This window comes from Garra rufa, chromosome 11 (genome assembly GCF_049309525.1).
Source record: "Garra rufa chromosome 11, GarRuf1.0, whole genome shotgun sequence".
In the NCBI taxonomy this organism is placed as follows: domain Eukaryota; kingdom Metazoa; phylum Chordata; class Actinopteri; order Cypriniformes; family Cyprinidae; genus Garra; species Garra rufa.
Window position 1 is genome coordinate 19,851,632 of NC_133371.1, and position 20,281 is coordinate 19,871,912.

General features: G+C 36.7%; 1 protein-coding gene across 2 annotated transcripts in view; it reads right to left on the bottom strand.

Annotated features, from left to right (window-relative positions):
* dhx36 (DEAH (Asp-Glu-Ala-His) box polypeptide 36) overlaps window positions 1-19,164 on the bottom strand; it is a 51,435-nt gene extending 32,271 nt beyond the window's left edge. For both annotated transcript variants that reach the window (XM_073850020.1, XM_073850021.1), the window contains exons 1-11: window positions 18,356-19,164; window positions 16,869-17,008; window positions 16,519-16,753; window positions 16,398-16,436; window positions 16,064-16,234; window positions 15,661-15,740; window positions 4,802-4,876; window positions 3,868-4,034; window positions 3,502-3,583; window positions 2,445-2,585; window positions 1,984-2,089 (exon numbers count right to left, since the gene is read on the bottom strand). In XM_073850020.1, the coding sequence (XP_073706121.1) occupies window positions 1,984-2,089; window positions 2,445-2,585; window positions 3,502-3,583; window positions 3,868-4,034; window positions 4,802-4,876; window positions 15,661-15,740; window positions 16,064-16,234; window positions 16,398-16,436; window positions 16,519-16,753; window positions 16,869-17,008; window positions 18,356-18,616 (1,497 nt within the window). In that variant the 5' untranslated portion in view covers window positions 18,617-19,164. The remainder of the gene's footprint in view (window positions 1-1,983; window positions 2,090-2,444; window positions 2,586-3,501; window positions 3,584-3,867; window positions 4,035-4,801; window positions 4,877-15,660; window positions 15,741-16,063; window positions 16,235-16,397; window positions 16,437-16,518; window positions 16,754-16,868; window positions 17,009-18,355) is intronic.
* Between the last annotated feature and the right edge of the window lie 1,117 nt (window positions 19,165-20,281).

Below are 20,281 nucleotides of genomic sequence, written 5' to 3' on the forward strand. Positions count from 1 at the left end.
TGATTTAACCCAGCACTTGGGTCAAAACAACCCAACGCGTGTTCTGTCCCATAGTTACCCAGCAGCTGGGTTATGGTTGGGTTATTTTTTAACCCAGCACTTTTTAGAGTGTAGAGAGGACAAGCCTATTTATCTTTCAGTAGTCTACACTGCAGTTATTTATTTAATTTTAGTTTACTTAGTTAAGATGGCTGCACTAAAGATAATTGTTTTTTCTGACTAGTCTATATTGGAGGTATTTATTTAATTTTTGCTGTTTACTCAGGTATCCTGACTGTACTAAAAATGTAATGGCAAAGTTAATAAAGAAAAAGTTTAGTTGTTCTTGTTATTAAGTGAATCTATTGTTCCTTAGCATTGCTGTTAAGATGACATCAACCCTGACCCCACAGCAAACAGAAACCGAACCGAACCATGGCTCCAAAACCGTGAACCGAACCGAATCGTGCCTTTGGTGTATCGTTACACCCCTACTGATTAGTGTAAACTGCCGTTTAAAACCATATATGTATTACTGCCTAAAATGTAGTTAAATAAAACAATAAAACTATAAATTGTAATAAATGGAAGTAAAAATATATTTGCCAGTTAATTTCTTTGACAATTTCTCATTTTAAAACGCTGAATAACAAATTGACATTTAAAACATATTTAATATTTTATTATCTAACTACATTTTGAGTGAGTTATTTTTTATTATTATTATTTCCAGTTCTATGCCTGAATTATACATTTTATTCAAATTATTTTTATTTTTAAGTGTCACTCCTAGTCCTCCATATTTATGGCATTACTTCTATTCAATGTTTATCAAAAATATTTTTTGTAGTAACTAAGTAAGTTTTACATTTATAAATGTAAGCCTCTCAAAAGCAAACCCTATTTATCTTAAAGAATGGCTGTAAGTCTTAGTAAATAAATAAATGAAAATAAAATGAAAGTGGAAAAGGTGAGAATACTTCCCTTGTGCAATTCCTGATCTCTACAAACACTGTCTGTTTTAAATGCACATTAATAAAAGGGATCATGAAATCTACAGCAAGGTCTCAATTCTACTCTGTATTATCCATTTGTTCCTTAATGTTTCTTATTATTTTTTTTTTAATAAACATTCAAGTGTATGATGACTTTTGCTTATAACACACAGACCGGTTTATATTAAATAACTAAATAGTGTCTCCCAAATGTGCATTTTTATAACACATTCATCCTCAAGGACATTTTGTCAAGCACCCTGGGTCTGCACTGGCTTACGTCACCAAAGCGTGACTTGGAGGATAACCACAAGGGCTGACGATGTCATTTGAGACAGTGCCTTAAAGGCACAGCAGCCCATTTAAGTCTAAGAGTCAGAGATGGGATGAAAAAATAGCTTTAAGCTAAATCATGACATGGCATAAGTATGAAAAAAAAAATGAAAAATTAGCCCTTTCAGGGGTATAAAAGTAGGCTACAATATATGAGCATAATATCGCTCATATTTTAGAATTCAGACTAATTTTGTCCATGTGGAGTGTGACTATGTAGTGATATGAAATAGACGTAAATGTGGCACTGAAAGAGAGAGACACCAAACAGAGCCTCCCGTTTCAAGCCTTTTATCTCACCCTCCTGAAATATCTCTGCAATCATGTGACATGCGTGCCTATATTTTTCCACATGAAAGAACTGACTGTGGAAAGCAGCAATCTCAGAGGTATAAAGAGAATCGCGGGAAATGGAGCTCAAGTTACGTCAGTTCAGAAGAGAGGAGAGGAGAGGAGAGGAGAGGAGAGGAGAGGAGAGGAGAGGAGAGGAGAGGAGAGGAGAGGAGAGGAGAGGAGAGGAGAGGAGTAAGCAGTCCTATTAGCACACATTTCATGCCAACATGCTTCTGCTTTACAGGAGACTCACCATCTGTCCCTAATTCGGCCAAGTCACATGGACGCACTCACATACACACCAAAAAAAAAAAAAAGCCAGGCGTACAGGGAAAACACTCACATCCTCTTTCATCACAATGTGTCTGATCAATGCTACGATAAGCTCCAGATTGATCTTGTCATCATCATCCATCATCTTCAGCGCGTCAATGGTGCTGTCTGAGTACCTGCCAATCACACAGCAAAAAAGTCACGCTATATCTCAGTGACTCAAAAAGGACGGGCAAATATTTTCTTTTAGAAATAACCTTTATAAGCTCCAAAAGAAACATAAACACTATCTAACGCCAGCCCCTCCAATAGCATTATTTTTAAATGCACTAAATAACTTTGACATAGTGGCTGACGTGCAGCTTTGTAAATGTAATGCCTCACCATAAGGTAATTCGTCAAAAGTTCATTAACGTTAATGTGCTTGTACATTAAGGTGCGAAATGGTGGTTGCTGTTGTTCAATATGGGAATAGATTTAGTACAGCCTGTACAGAACACCAAGAGATTGTTAATCAAAAAAAAAACTGACCGATCTCTGAGCGTACGGGCGAAGCATGGCCAACTCTCGTGGTATTCTGCCTCTTTCTGTTCCTTCTCTGGCTGTACATTCTGGCCATGCATAAACCCTCTCCTATTGCGAGGTCTGCGGTCCTGATGTTGTGGCTTGAACCTAAGAACCAAAGTTAGATACTCCAGTTAGATACTCCTACTTCTAAGTTCATTCAATCAAGTTCACTATAGTACATCTACTGCAGTCACTGTGCTACAACATGGAAAAATGTAAAACTGAAATAAAAACCAAGTCATACCAGCCTAAAGGAATAGTTCACCCAAAAATGTCAGTCCAAACAGGCATGGTCAATAAAAAAAAAAGTTAAACTATATAGAAAAAACTGTTTAAATACAGAAAATTTAGGTTTTAATTTATTCTATTTGTTCCTTTTTTTATTTACATGTAAACACATTGGATCAGCTTAAACCATGTAAAAGGTTGGTTTTAGCTGGAAACAGCAGTGCCGTGAATTTGCTATAAGATAAAAAAAAAATACAAAGGTTTGGCGCAAATAAGATTTTTGAATGTTTTTGTCCCGTATGCATGCCAAGGATGCATTTAATTGTTCAAAAGTTTGTTCATTTATTTTGTTCAAGCAAAAGTAATAATTAAAAACATTACTACCATTAAAAAAAACTTTTCCTATTTTAATATGTTTTAAGATGTAATTTATTCCTGTTTTTAAAATGATTAATTTTCAGCTGCCATTATTTCAGTATCAGAAGATCTTTCAGAAATAATTCTATTATGCTAATTTGGTGCTCAGGAAACACTTCTTTGTATTATTATTGTTGAAGCAGTTGTTCTGCTTAAAATTGTTATGGCAACTGTGATTTTTAAAAATATTTCTTTAATGAATAAAACATTTAAATAGAAATAGACATCTTTTTTTAACATTACAAATGTCTTTACTGGCACTTTTAATCAACTGAATGCATCCATGCTGCATAAATATATTATTGACTTACTGACCCCATATTTGAGAACAAAACTATATTTTGTAAATATTCCACAAAACTGTAAATGAGCTTACCTAAGCAATTCCACCACATCCTCCAGTAAGTACTCTTTCACTGGGTATGTGTATCCAGGTATGTGGATCATGGAACAATTATCTGTAAGAGTAAGAATCTGCAATCTTCAGTGATACCAATAGTCACATGAATGTTCCTTCTTGCATGGTTGGATTTCCATTGTTCATGATCTTCCCCTTGAATGCTAAAGCTATTATCCCGGTCATTAACGCTACACTAGGCATATTGTGCTGCTTTGAGGAGTACTAGGAGAACCATTATATACTATAATGTTATATTATAAACAGAGTTAAACAAATGCTGCAAAACAGCAATTAATCAATCGGCTAACTGAATTATTTGAAGGCATTAGTTATTTCTCTTACTGAAATATTTGCTGAATTTCTCAGCGTTAAGCGTGGCACTCATGAGGATTACTTTGAGGTCCTTTCGAGCAGTTAACAGGTCTTTCACGATAGTGAGAAGAACATCAGACTGAAGACTCCTCTCATGAATTTCATCCAGGACCAGATGACTTATACTTGAAAGAGATCTGGGAGGGGGGGGAGAGAGAATTTGAGCACTGGACAGACTTTCCATATTTGTGAAATGGTGAGAAGAAATAACTAGAGCAGAAAACATAAAAGATTCCTGAAGCCCTGATGCTCTTAAGCTACCCATTCATAACCGACAAGTTCTTAAAGGCCACATACAGTTAGAGACTTCACTGATATTTAAAAAAAATCAAAAGGAATATTAATATCAGTTACTCGGTCATACAGACAGTATTCAAGCCATTCCTGTTAGCTTCTGTATGAACAGTGCATTTTGAGAGTCGCAGCTGTGAGTAAACACTGTTGTCAATCCCAAACACTGACTTTGTAAATGTAGCCTAAGTGACAGCATTCAGATCCCTAACAGGCTTTTATCTGGAACTTCTGTGTGTATGAATATGTCAGAAGCAAAACAGAAGGGATCAGACGGAAAAAAAGGCATTTTCTATGTGGGTTGCGGTAAAAGCTGTCTGAGTGGATGAGTCAAGCTAAGCGGTACTGTAGGCATCTCCCATCTGCAACTGCTGAAGCAGAGTTGATGTGAGTGAGTCAGTCAGTGATACTGAATGTATGTGCAATTATATGTTTGACATTGCTTTGAGTATGCATAAGTGCATGCGTGCACCCTGTACAACGGCTGTGTACTGATTAAACACCGGCTCCTCTCACAGGGAGAAGAAAAGTCAAAGCAGACAGATAGAGGGTGGGGGGAGGGGGTTATGAAACAGCAAAGGGGAGTGGAGAAAAAGAGGTGTAGAACACTTACGGATCTGAGCGGAGCCACTGAAGAATAATGCCCGTTGTACAATACAACACTGAGCCTTGTTTCCGTGGTAACCGACTAGAAAGCAGTGCCAGAGGATGAGGATGGAGAAAAGGAGGAGGAATAAAGGAAAAGTCAGGGTAAAAATGAATTTCATTTCAGTTCCAATATTGAAATAAATAAATCTAAAATCAACATACTACACACATTAAAAGCAACACTATACAATAGTTTGACATTATATAATACTTTCAATATAATTAAAATACTAAATGGAATAATGCTTAATTATCTAAGAACAAATTCTACAGAAAGATTAACCAATGAATAAATAAACAAACAAATGTACAAATTAATTAAATAAATGGAAAAAACAAACAAAACAAAAATCAACAAATGAGTGAAATGTTTTCAACAAAAAATTGTTTTTGGGGGCAGCCGTGGCCTAATGGTTAGAGAGTCGGACTTGTAACCCAAAGGTTGCGGGTTCGAGTCTCGGGTCCGGCAGGGATTGTAGGTGTGGGGAGTGAATTACCAGCGCTCTCTCCACCCTCAATACCATGACTGAGGTGAGTCCCTTGAGCAAGGCACCGATCCCCCATCTGCTCCCCGGGCGCCGCAGCAATGGCTGCCCACTGCTCTGGGTGTGTGTTCACAGTGTGTGTGTGTGTGTGTGTGTGCACTTGGATGGGTTAAATGCAGAGCACAAATTCCTAGTATGGGTCACGTCACCTCCTTTCCTTTCCTTTCCTTTCCTTTCCTTTCCTTTCCTTTCCTTTCCTTTCCTTTCCTTTCCTAAATATCAAATATCAAGCTTCCAAAAGCAATCATAAAGCATCTTAATAGTGGTCCATACAACACATGCAATATAATATAGACAAAAAATACATACAGTCCACACACAAAACTACTGGGTTTGTTTTAAAAGACTTAAAGGGGCTATATGTAACTTTTTCCCAAAAATAAACGTAACAATAGCCTTTTTATTTGACCATTTATGACTCAAACATCTCCTGATGAGCATACTGACACCTTGTCAGCTCACAGTGGGTGCACCTATAAGCCTGTATCCTATTTTTCCTATTTTCTGTCGGGTCGGATTTTTTCGCGTGCTGTCTGCGGATGTGACATCAAGCTAAACGTCATGTTAAACGTTTCAGATCACTCTGCCACCACCGCTAGTCATATATACTGCAAACAAACAATATACGTATTTGACTGTTCTTACCTCTGTAAACATAATGTTGACTTCTTTGCAGCGGATGACTTGTGAAGTGTGTACGTACGAGCGTGCGCTGCGAGAGCGAGCAGAAAGGAAGAGCAGTTCCGTTTTTTGGCCACAGGTGTCAGTCACGAGTTTAAATTTCAGAAAGTTACATATAGCCCCTTTAAAGTAATTAAATATAGTAAATGTGTAATATGAACCACACTGTCATACATTAAGAGTTGGCTATTTTGTGTACTTTTCAAAAGACTGCCACATTCTTCAATATTTCTCCTTGTGTTGCACAAGAACACACAACATTTGAAAGTCATATTTAGTAATCTGAAACAACATGAGGGTGAACAAAAGATGACTGAATTTTTGAGGTGAACTATCCTGTTAAGACAAAATGTCCCAGGCACATCATTATTATTGGAACAGAGTGAACAAGACTTTTTATTCTGTCATAGAGGAGGAAATACAGCTTCACAATGTGGTTTGTGTCAGTAACTCAAATGAATTTTCTATTTTACATAATAACAGTCATTCATAAGCAATTTATAAGACTATGCTAAACCTGCTCCCACACACTGCCAGACACACATAGACACTATCAGGGAGACAGGTGTCTGTAAGCGCCAAAGGCTTTAGATTAATGTATAAATGAGAAAGAGAGGATAAAAAAAAAAAGTGAGAGGTCCTGCACATATTAACCCCTCATGGCCTAAAGAGCTCATACACATCTGTATTTCTCTTGACCTTTTTCCTCCTCCATTTATTTCTCCCACCCTCTGCCCTTCCACCTTATTCTCTAAGGTCCAGTACTCCACACTTTCTCACCACAGCAAGACAAGATAAACAAGCCATTCCTCTTCTCCTCAGTATCCCCATCCACACTTTTTCACATTATCACTCCATCTCTTTCGGCACAGCAGAAGCAACTGATTCCCCACTAACTCACTTCCAATAGGGGTGTAACGATATTACAAAACGAACCGAAATATCGCGATACACCAACCACGATACGTATCGCGAAACTCTCGTGGCGTACCGCGGTACTCTCATGCCCCCTGCTGCCCATTGTTGAGGTTGATGTCACTTGTCTCTAACTAATTTAACCAATTAAACACATCTTTATTTTATCACATTTGATTAAATTGTATTAGTAATGATGAGCTTTTGTTCTAAAGTTTGTTCTAAATATTATATTCTAAAGTTAGTATTTTCCAAGTGCATGTCATGTCATGTGACTTGAGTGAGCGATCACACTCGGTTACTACTCAGGGCTCGACATTAACGCTTGTCCGCTTGTCCGGGACAAGTGGATTTTGTGAAAGGGACTCAAGTGAAAGAGGATTTTACTTTCCCGACCGGACAAGTAACCTGATTAAAACATCAATTACAAACAATTACTAGCGCAGCAACGAAACTTTGGTGAGCATAATTCTGATTTTATTACTTAAGATTAGGGCTGTGCGATATGGACAAAAGAAACCTATCACGATTTTCTTGAACAATATTGCGATTTCGATTTTAATCACGATTTTATCACACAGACATGTTTTACAGTGTGAATTTGAAACTTTCTTCCAAAGAAAACAAGATCTTTATCAAAGACCTGTAACATGTCTCTAAAACAGACATAAGGCAAAAAATAAAATAAAATCACCTAGTAAAAGTGTAACAAACTGTCTCGAGAACAGACCTCTGGCAAAAAGTGTGTGTATGTGCATGCATATGTGAAAAAACAACCCATGCCACAGCGTCCCACATAAAAACAATTAAACAATTAGAACACTGGCAGAATCTAGGTGCTTTAAGTGTTCAAAGGTTTTTTGCTAAAAAAACCAGCATGTCCACCATTTCTGGTTTCAAACATGAACGTTGGCATGTCACCACATTCCCTCCAGTACTAAACACCCTCTCAGATGGTGAGCTTGTAGCTGGAATGCACAGATATTTTTGTGCAAGCCTGCTCAATCTTGGGAAGTTGATTCGATGTTGTTTCCACCATAGAAGAGGATCTTCCTCACTGTCGATAGTGGGATTCAGCAGGTAGCTGTTCAACTCAGAGGCAATGGCTTCTTCAGGTTGCAGAGATACTGGCATGGCTGCGACAGTCTTAAAAAAGGACCCCAGAGATTTCTTTGTTTTTTTTGCTGATGAAGGTAGATCTGTGTCTACATTCTGTCTGCCTGTGGTGCTCTCAGAATTCACTGCATCCTATGATATCAAGGAGAACAAACAACAGAAAATAAATATTACACATTATGTATGCAATCAGTAGGATATATCAATATCAATTTACCCATGAACCAACTCACCTTTTGTGATATCTCTTTTATATCAGACATCACCTTGGCCTTGATGTTTGGAAGTTTGTCTGCAGCAATGTAATTTGTCTTGAATCTTGGATCAAGAAATGATGCCATATCCAGCAGTTCTTGGGTATCTTCATCATCATAATTCTTATTGATGTACTCAAGAATTTTGGATTTTATTGTTTTTGTGAGGTCAGAATCCTCATCATCCGCAGCCAGTATTTTTGTGTTAAACAGATGAAGAACTGGTTTCAAGTAAGACACGCTGACGTAGTCTTCACCAGACAGGGCATCTGTAAACTCCTGCAGAGGTTTCAATGCCCTGCTCACAGATTCAAGGACATCTGTGTCCTGCCATTGTGGGACCAGGTGTCTTGTTTTGCGATCAGCTGAAAGGACCTGTGACAGAGCTTTCTGTTGTTCCAAAATCCGCTCAATCATCCGTTGCCTCGAGCCCCACCGTGTTGGGCATTCTGTTATTAGTGCATGCTTTGGAAGCTGAAGTTCTTCCTGGGCTTCATTTAATGCCACCTTTTTCTTCCAGCTATGGGAAAAATGTCCAACCAACTTTTTGCACAAACCTGTGGCTCGGGAAATGCGAGAGTCATCTTTAACTGCATTTTCTAAAAGACATAAATAAGACAAAGGTCATGTAAATTGAAAGAATTGTCATTTAAATGAAAAACAACTCAAATCAAACCTGCAAGTTACAAATTTGAATTTACATAAACCAAATATATATAAAAAAATCTGTTAAAATTAGATTTTTGTTCTGTTTATTAATTAAAGTGTGATTTTAAAAGGTACTAATTCTGATTACATCACTAATGATGACCACCATTACTGTGTGGAATACAATAGTAGTGGTAGTCTGCACATCATGGATGCAATTTCAATAACATAATTACAATATTAAACGCTATTACACTTAATAACATTTTTTATAATAATTATAATAATAAATGATGTGCATAAAATCGAAAACAAGCAGGATAAATAATCAGATTAATGTTATAATGGCAGTAATTAACTGCAATTTCAGATTGTTAAGGAAACTGTAGAGGTAAAGAAACTTACCGATTGCAAGATGCAGTCTATGCCCGAAGCATTGTAATCTTGTCCATTTATTTAGAGCGACAGCCTTGACAATATTTGATCCATTGTCTGTGGTGATTGACACTTGCTGCTCCTCACCTAGTCCCCAGGAAACCAAAGCGTCTTTCAAACCTTGAGACAGATTTTCTCCCGTGTGATCATCGGGAAAATATGCTGTTTGCAGGCAGCGGCTTTTGATTTCGAAATCATCATTAATAAAGTGCACCGTCAAACTCAAGTAAGGCTCCGATGTTCTGCTTGACCACATATCTGAGGTAGTTGCGTAGTATTTCACGTCTTTTAAATCCAACTCGACACTGGCTTTGCATTTGGAATACATTTCAGGGATGGCGACTCTTGAAAAATAACTTCGCGATGGCAGTTGGTATCTCTTATCAAGAGTCTGTATCATTTTTTGAAAGCCGGCTTTACTGACGATGTTTGCGGGCATCATATCTTTGCATAAATGATATGTGACGGCGTCAGTTATTTGTTTGTGCCTTTTTGAACTTTTTTCATATGGTGTGCAGCTCGCAAATGCCTGCAGTATTGATTTTTGATCACCTGGTTCCGAACGTGTTTGGGGTGTACTTTTCTCTGTGTCCACAGATTTTTTTGCCATGCATAAGTCATAAACCTCTTTGTGACGCTGCCTCAGATGTTGGAAAAGGTTTGTCGTGTTGCCCTGTTTCGCCGCAACGACAGACTGACAGGTCTTACAAATTACCTGGCTCTGTGATACATCAGTTGTCCTGTATCCAAAGTAATCCCACACCACAGACGTTGACTTTTTTTTGGGCACCAAGTCCTCCTGTGCTGAACTCATCATCCCTGTTGTTGCAGCCTAGGCTATTTGTCGTTAAGCTCAGTCTCCTCTTCTCGCGCTCTGTTTAGGCGCGCTGCGTTGTGATTGGTTCAAATAGCATTCTGCAAAAAATTGTCGGGAGCGCGCAAAAAATCGCGCTGTAAGGCGATTTAGAAATCGCGCATGTTCACATCGCGATTTCGATACGATTTCAATTAATCGCACAGCCCTACTTAAGATGACTGAAAACGGACAGTATCAAGTATCGTACCGGCTATCTGACTCACAGAAAATCAACACTAATAGGCGCAACAGCAGACACAAAGAAACAAGCATGAACAGACATAATGCGGTAGAAAAGCACCATTACGATTGCAAAAGTGACATTGATTTTATACAACAGTAGTTCAATAAACTAGTTAATATTAACTGACTTACATTTTACACACATCATTAACCGTTTTTGCTTACGAAAATAGCTCTAAGCAACAGCAGAACCTCCGTGAATCTCCGAGCAACACAGCGGTATTTCAGTACTGAATCATTTAGCATTTTTTAATGAATCGGGTGAGTCAGTGAACGAACTGGTTGAATCCATCTATGGTTGAACCCGTGACTCGCTCATTAAGACAGTGACTACTGCCACCTATTGGTGGTTCGGTTTTATATTTAAAGGTATTGCATTTTTCCAATATTTTAGATTTATGTTTAAAAAAAGTATAACATTAATCTTATTACATTATTTATGTATTTGCAATTTTACTGTGTAAATGCATTTTTTGGAACCTCTTATCTTCATTAAACAGTCTAAGTAAATACAGTTAAATGTCAATTTCATTGCAGGCTCGTTTTTTTCCTGTGCAATGGAAAGATGGAGTTTGTTGATATTGATTTAATTTGTGCAACCATACAGAGTCTAATTATTCTAATTTGATGTATTGATAAAATTTAAGAATTTGATGTGAATGATGACAGATACAGTTAGTAAGGTTATGAAAATAAGTGTCCTAGAAATCAATTTAAGGCAAATATCACAAATATTCAGATTAAAGTAAGAGCTTATAGAGTAGTGATGAGACTATTGCTTCAGAATGGATTAATTTACAGCAAAAAAAGGCATTTTTTTGCCCCGGACAAGTAAATTTTTCACTCAGACATTTCAAAGCTTAATGTCAAGCCCTAAAATGCTACCTTGGGAGTCCCAGCAACATCTGTCCCCAGTGAGAGGGTGTTCTCTACAGCGGGGGACATTGTTACAGCACAGAGATCAAGCCTCTCACCTGAGAATGTGGACATTATGGTGTTTTTGAAGAAGAACTTAAAACTTAATTGAATATTCCAAATGTCCTTAGAGAGGACAAGCCTGTTTATCTTTCAGTAGTCTACACTGCAGTTATTTATTTAATTTTAGTTTACTTAGTTAAGATGGCTGCACTAAAGAGAATTGTTTTTTTCTGACTAGTCTATATTGGAGGTATTTATTTAATTTTTGTTGTTTAATCAGGTATCCTGACTGTACTAAAAATGTAATGGCAAAGTTAATAAAGAAAAAGTTTAGTTGTTCTTGTTATTAAGTGAATCTATTGTTCCTTAGCATTGCTGTTAAGATGACATCAACCCTAACCCCACAGCAAACAGAAACCGAACCGAACCGAACCGTGGCTCCAAAACCGTGAACCGAACCGAATCGTGCCTTTGGTGTATCGTTACACCCCTAACTTCTAAGTACCCACCCTTCTCCCCACTTTCATTCTCTCATCTTGTGAAGGATATAATGTGTGTGACCTGTGTGAAGGGGATATTAGAGAATTGATGAGCTGAAGTCTTCATTCCCTGTTTCACCAATATCGGGTCAGATTTTTTTCTAAACAAGTTTATAGCTGCATAATAAATCACTTTAAGGACAGCTGAACTTTGAAGCTGATAACCAATTAGAGGTAGATAAACAAAACATTTTAAAAAAAAAGTACTAGCATAATATTCTACTTAAATCCCCCAACAGATGCACACTGTTGCATAAAAATATGCACTTCTAAAGTTTAATGACAGTTCTGTTCTTGGTTTAAAGCCCAGTGCAGAAACTCTTGAAAGGAACTTTATGCCCATCTCTAAAGACATCTGCTGCAATCAAGAGGCAATCAAGGAGAGCAACTAATTTAGAACAAAAGTAACGGCTGATGAGATGGTACTGGGAGGTAGCAGCCTCATACAAAAGGGATAAAACAAACAGGACCGTTCCGATGAAAACGAAGGTTGCAAAATTTGCCAATACATGGCTCAACACAGTAGGTGGTCGTCAGGGTGTTGCTATGTAGTTGCTAGGGAGGCCCCATTTTTTAACAAAAATCAATTATTTATTTATTTTTTTGAATTGTGCCATTTTTATGACAGTTAAGCACATACAACTCATGTATTACACAAATGAGAATCTATAGTCACAATTAAGAATAAAAGAGATTACAAAAAAGTATCCAGAAGCATAACGTAAACAAGAATTTAAGAGTAAATGTCACAACGCAAAAAGAAAAATAATAGTTTTTCTAAAAAACAATTGCTTTGCATTAAGCAAACACAATTGAACATCTGTGTGTGTTTACCATATATGATGTCCTAAATAAATGTCACTAAGTGTGTTGATCAATGCGCATACAATGTCTACATTAAATCTTTCTATAAAGTGATTGGATTATACTGCTCAATTCATATTGATTATGTTTACAATGTCTTTATGAACTTTATGAAGCATCAAAGTTTTGATTAAATTGTCAATAGAAATATTTGTGCTTCAAAGATGAACAAAAGTGTTATGGTTTTGGAACAACATGAGGGTGAGTAAATGACGAACTTATCTCTTTAACCACAAAAGTTGAAAAACAGCAATAGTAATGCTTTCCCTGGCACCACTAATAATGAGACAAGATAGAAGAAATGGGGGGAAAAAAGAACTGGGAGAAGAAGAGTTGTAAGATGTTTGGCAGCAAGCTCTAATCAGTCTTTTCTCTTCCTCCTCAGAAGAGGCAATTATCTGCTCTTGGACACAACATGTTCCAGTGACCTCACTGCTGCTTAATCCACTTTTCTTTCTTGCTTAAATGAAAACACACACACACACACACACACACACACACACACACACACACACACATATACTGCCACATCTACCCTGCATCTCTCCCTTCCTGACAGGGAGTGAAAAAAACAATCATTCAGAACCCAAAACTTGATTCCCAGTGCAAAATAATTATTGAAACCAAGCTGCATAAAATGTCACACTCAGAAATCTGGATAAATACACACAAACATTTCCGCATCAACAACACTTCACTCAGTGTTGGTGAACTTAGAGAAAAGCACTTTCAAGGAGAAAACTAGAACAGATATTATTACTCCTAAACACCAGAAGACAATGCTGTTTTTAGAGTTAGTATTTAGTTAAACAATAATATGAGGAAAATGCTGTATCTTGGCTGAACCCATCTGAGAGGTATCTCCAAATAGCCCTCTCAAAGTTAGAAAAGTAGATTATTTTTAACAAGGTCCCTGATCATGTCATCCTGATCTTAACAGCTCAAACAACACATTTCGGCTCAGAATGTTTCACAACCCTGTTGTTGGACCCAACAGCAAACCTGCAGCCTGTGAGTAAGTGCTGTGACTCATTTCACATTCGAAGAGTGCAGTCAATCAATAAACAGTGTTTACAAAGACTTCTTAAAGGTACAGTAGACAAACATGAATTATTATTTTCTACCCTTCTGAAAGGGCTCAAGGGTTTACTGCTGTTTATTCATTAATTAATGAAGCCAGTGTCTTAACGGTAAACTTCAAACTGTTCCTGTCAATAAAATGAAGACTCTCTTTCATCTATTTTGCGATTATTTTATATGCAGAAAACGATCAAAGAACATTCTCGTTATAATTGCTGGAGATGTCAATTTAAGATCAGCACGATTCTACCAGTGATTTGATTGTAATCAATGACAGTTTACACTGCTCAAGGTGTCTCTTATTTGCTTTATGTTTTCATTGTGTTTGTTATGATTCATAAGATTGCGGAAATCATGCTGCAAAAAGGAGATGCATTGTGTGCTCAGCTGCATTTTGGCTACAATGCAGCAATGCAACCTTTGTGACAACTGGCATAGTTTTAAATATACACTACCGTTCAAAACTTTGGGGTCAGTAAATTTTTCTTCCTCTTTTTTTTTTTTTTGAAAGAAATTAATACTTTTATTCACCAAGGGTGTGTTAAATTGATAAAAAATGATAGCAAATACTTCCATTGTTAGAAAATATTTATATTTTGAATAAACGCTGTTCTTTTGAGCTTTTTTTTTCATCAAAGAATCCTGAAAAAATATCACAATTTCTAAATAAATACATTGCAGGGCAACTGTTGCAATATATAATCCAACATAGATCCAATATAGATCATTCTAATAATAAATCAGTATATTTTGAATGATTTCTGAAGGATCATGTGACACTTAAGACTAAAGTAATGGCTGATGAAAATTCAGCTTTGCATCACAGGAATAAATTAATTTTAAAGTATATTACAATAGAAACCATCATTTTATACTGTAATAACATTTTGCAATATTACAGTTTTTTTCTATATTTTTGATTAAATAAATGCAGCACTGATGAGCATAAGAGACTTTCTTTAAAAACATTAAAATTCTTACTGACCCCAAACTTTTGACCGGTAGTGTAATTCTGAAATATCTTCAAAATATGACTGTTTTTGCTGCCTTAAACATTTACTAATATTATAAAGGGGTCCAAGGAAATAAAATAAACTTAAAGTACTGCTTAAAAGTTTATGATTTGACCTCTTTAAAGAAACAAAGAAAACCTAAAAAAAAAAATCTATCCATTGTACAAAAAAAGCCTCAACTCCAACTCAACTCTTTTTTTAAACACAGTTTCTCCAGTGGAATGCATAAAATCATTCTTGTTCAGTTCATCGAAATGCCTCAGTCTAGGCCAGAACGTTCCGTCTGTAAGAGCCTGCAAGTTCCACCCTGAATGTTTAAAATATTCTGTGCAGCCTAAATCTACATTCTGCTACAGCACTGCCATACAAAACACATTCCACAGAATAATTACAAATCCAGCAGTTAAACAACTGCTACTGTTTACTTCAATATTTTCTTTTTAATTAAAGTCTGGTCTTATTATTGTTAAAACTAAAAAGCATAACTTTTTTCCTTATTATAGGGACCTAGATTAAAAAAAAAAAAAAACTGTACAAACTATAAATTAGTAAATTGGTTTCTGGTCAGTTGAGAGAAACTTTCTAATAAGCTAAATTCTACTTATGGAAAGAATCTTTCCACCTCTCTGTTAGAACCTGACTATAAAAGAATAGCTTCCTTAGAACCAGGATGGTGATTACAAGATTAAGAAAGACTTGCAGATCGGTTTCACCCACCTCTGCAGACGGATCTGATAACCACAGGATTTCCCCTCTCCCACCGATTCTGCCCGCTCTGCAGCCACCCTCTCTGCAACCTAAGCACAAGTACTTACTCTTAATGTTACACTGTTATTAAAAAAATATATTACACAGATACTCTACACGTACTCTTTTTACTTTAGGTTTTCCTCTAGGAGGAAAAAGAAAGTTTTATTTCAAATAAATGCTGTTCTTTTAAACAATTAACCAAAGAATCAAACAAAAACAATCTGTATTTTCACAAAAATATGAATCAGCACAACTGTTTTAAACATTTATAATAAGAAATGTTTCCATATTAGAAGCATCATGTGACACTGACTGCTTTGCAATCACTCTATTTCTGATCAAATATATGCAGACAGTATCTTGTACTTACAGATATGGCGCTGATGCGCCGTGGCTGTGTGCAAACCACCCTGCAGAGAGAGCCTATGCCCCTTTCAATGAAGTCATCAAGGATGAATTGAGTGACCTGGGTGGTCTTCCCACAGCCAGTCTCTCCACTGATTACCAGTACCTGGTTAGCATTGATTAGCCCAACCAGCTTCTACAGAAAGACAAAAAAGAAAGGAGCATGAGAGACCTAAAAACTGTAACTTCCACTAGGTGATCGCTAACTGCTTTTTCACACTGAAACTAAATACCAAAAGAGATGCAAACATATCATCCATACACATGCACAAACAGCAATCAGGAAATATTGCATTTACCTCTCTCATTTCATAGGAAGGCAGCTTCTCTCTGAATTTCTGAAAAAGAAAATGCCGCAATAAAGCAGAGCCATATGCAAAAGTGTTTAGGTTCAGTGAAATATTTCTCTGTCTGTCTCACCAGCATATCAAGGTATCTAGCGTTATCTTTTTTTTTCTGCTGATCTTTCTTGAGCTCCTCATCCAGGGAGGGTATCCGCACAACATCTTGGAATAAGTACTCCAGGTCAGTGTCATTAAGTTTCTCTTTCACACTTGCTCCCAACTCATCCTCATTCTCCTGTTTCTCCTCTTTAGGCTCAATTTTTGGCACTTTTATGTTCTGAAGTTCTGGGGGATCATCTCCATCAAAGTAACTGGAAGGCAGACAATTCTGTTAGGTTTGGAAAACACAATTTTATAATTCTTTTATATATCCATGATTTCCATGACTATGTGAACCCGGATAATTGTACGATATTGCATTTGCACCTGTGGCCGCTGGGCTCCTCCTTCATCCTCCAGCTCTGAGATGTGGAGGGGTGCGCATCTCTGCTTGCATCTCTCTGGACAGAGTTCAGCAGCTGAGTAATGTGTTGCTCTCGTTGTTCATCCATTTGAACAACAGCCCTCTGAAATTACACAACCATTCTCATCTCATGATCTTAAAAATAATTTTGATCCAATAGCTTTGGCTTAAACACTTTAAATTAGTTTTATAGACAAATAGGAATTGTGCTCAAGAAAGAATTTCGGTAACACTTTCTATGAAGCCTGTATTTATAATACATTATAAAGGTATTCTTAAGGCATTATAATGAACACATAATGCATTATAAAAAACCTTATAATATGTTATATCATCTCATAAGTATTCATAAGAACAGTTTTAATGTATTATAATTTTTACTTATTTGTGGTTATAGCTTTTAAGAGTATGATTACCTGCTCATAGTTATAACGTATTATAAGTATTATATATTATATGTTACTCATGTCACTTTACTTAAAGCATACAAAGACCACTTATAAGTAATTATAATAATATTTCCCAAAGAACCCTAAGATCAGATGAATGTTTAATGACACATTTGTATTATGAGTTTGATTATTTTGATAGTATTTTTATTTGATGAAGACAGCTTTTGATAAGTAACTCTGCAACTCCATGTCAGCTAGCAGTAATTTTTATTAATAGTATGCTAAATATATGCTAACACTAAATTTTGATGTTTCCCCAAAAGATAAACTATTATATTATGATAAGTAACTTTGCAAGTACGTGAACCTTCTACCAAGCCTAACCTTAACCTAAGTCTACTAACACTCTAAGGAGTGTTAGTTGACATGTAGTTGGAAAGTTTAAGCTTATAGTAAATAGACTAAGGGGACCATCAAAATAAAACGTAATATAATGTAAAAAATAAATGTAATATGATATAGTCCATTATAAATTAAGTAGATTTAATATGGCGTCCGTTGTGTGTTATAAATAATCATAATCTTAAAAGTTACAACCTCAAATACTCAAGTATTACAATGTATTATAATTATCGTTATGATTATTCATGAGATGATATAACATATTATAAGTTTTTGCATAATGCATTATGCATTCATTATAATGCCTTAGAAATACCCTTACAATGTATTATAAATAGGAGCTTCATAGAAAGTGTTACCAAAATTTCTTACAAAACTGGACTACTTACTACTTCTTAAAATGACTTTGATGGTACGGTATAAAAGACCTCCTTTAGTTCGGTTAATCTCATGAGGTTAAATATTTCTGATTTTATTATTTAAATTCAGAAATGTTGTGTAAATCTTATTTGCTCTGGATAAACATGTATTACAAATATCTATTACGTCAGCCACTGACTTATGTAGTTGTACAGCAGTCTTACAGAACACATTACTAAGTAACGTTATATTGCATAAAAAAGAATGAATCATCTTTGTAACTGCCTCCTACTTACAGATTTCCTCTCTGCCTCAGACCTTTTAATTCCTCCCCGTTTGGCATACCACAGTCCTATTTCTCGACCCTTCAAATGGGGTGGATGTTTGCCTCTTCGTCCCCATCCATGTCCCCGCTCTTCCTCTGAGTCCCTCTCCGAGCTCCCCGTGTATCTTCCACCTCCACTGGATCCAGCCCCTCCATCCCACCTGGAACCTCCATCTCCGTACCGCCGGCCCTCTCCTCTCCGACCGCGTCTATTACCATACCCATAATTCATTCTGCTAGACTAATACAGCACCGGACAACCAAAGCCACTAGCAGGCAAGCCTGCAACCATTAGCCGAAAAAGCGTAACGGCTAATGCTAACGCTTCCGGTCTGGCAAAACGTGGGAAAGGAGAACAGAGGCTGCTTTTTAATGGATGTCAAAGAGAGGCTTTACTACGCTGAAGAAACAGCTTTTTTGAGGAAACGGCTTATCATTTAATGAATAGACCGCCTAAATTATCTGCTAATCTTCAACATGTTGTTTAGAGTTTACCACGAAAAATGCTGTTTTATAAGAGAAGTCACTCATTTTTACCGATATTTTATAAGAGAATTAACTGAGGTTTAGTCGTTTCGCTTTCTCCAACAGTAAGTAATACAGACCCTCTCATCTCCCTATAGTAAAACAATCTCTGCCGGACAACGATCCAATTAACCAGAGCCGCTGCTGTAGTTCTGATGCAAGTTCAAAGATGATAAATTCTTAAGATGCCACTGAATGACATTTATTACTACATACTACATTCCAACTCATAACACATATTGTCAAACAACTGTAGTGTCGCACATATATGACGAACATGTTATAGCCGAGGCGACTAATAATGACGTAGTAGTGTGCGATTGGTGCTGGCTGTGCATGCGCTATAAGGCAAAATTCCAAGCAGCGTTGCTGTCGGTTGAATCAGAAATCATAGAAATAGAAAACATAGAAATCATTCTAATATTCTGATTTGCTTGTTAAAAAAACATTTATTATTATTATTGAAAACAGCTGAATAGAAGGTTTTTTTAGGTTTTACTGATGAATAGAAAGTTCGGAGGAACAGCATTTATATGAAATATAATTTTTTTGTAACATTATAAATGTCTTTATTTGCCTTTTAATAAGTGAAATAAGTTTTTGACCCCTTTGCAAAATATGACCTAGTACTTGGCAAAACCCTTGTTGGCAATCACAGAGGTCAGACGTTTCTTGTAGTTGGCCACCAGGTTTGCACACATCTCAGGAGGATTTTGTCCCACTCCTCTTTGCAGATCCTCTCCAATTCATTAAGGTTTCAAGGCTGACGTTTGGCAACTTGAACCTTTAGCTTCCTCCACAGATTTTCTATGGGATTAAGGTCTGGAGACTGGCTAAACCAATCCAGGACCTCAATGTGCTTCTTCTTGAGCCACTCCTTTGTTGTCTTGACCATGTGTTTTGAGTTATTGTCATGCTGGAATACCCATCCATGACCCATTTCAATGCCTTGGCTAAGGAAAGGAGGTTCTCACCCACGATTTGATGGTACATGGCCCTGTCCATTGTCCCTTTGATGCTGTGCATTTGTCCTGTCCCCTTAGCAGAAAAACACCCCCAAAGTATGACGTTTCCACCTCCATGTTTGATGGTGGGGATGGTGTTCTTGGGGTCATAGGCAGCATTCCTCCTCCTCCAAATGCCAAAGAGCTCGATTTTGGTCTCATCTGACCACAGCACTTTCACCCAGTTCTCCTCTGAATTATTCAGATGTTCATTGGCCAGAGCCAGAAATCTTGCTGATTGATAGGGGATCAAATACTTATTTTACTCAATAAAATACAAATTAATTTGTATTTTTTAATGTGTTTTTCTGAATGTTTTGTTGTTATTCTGTCTCTCACTGTTAAAATAAACCTTCCATTAAAATTAT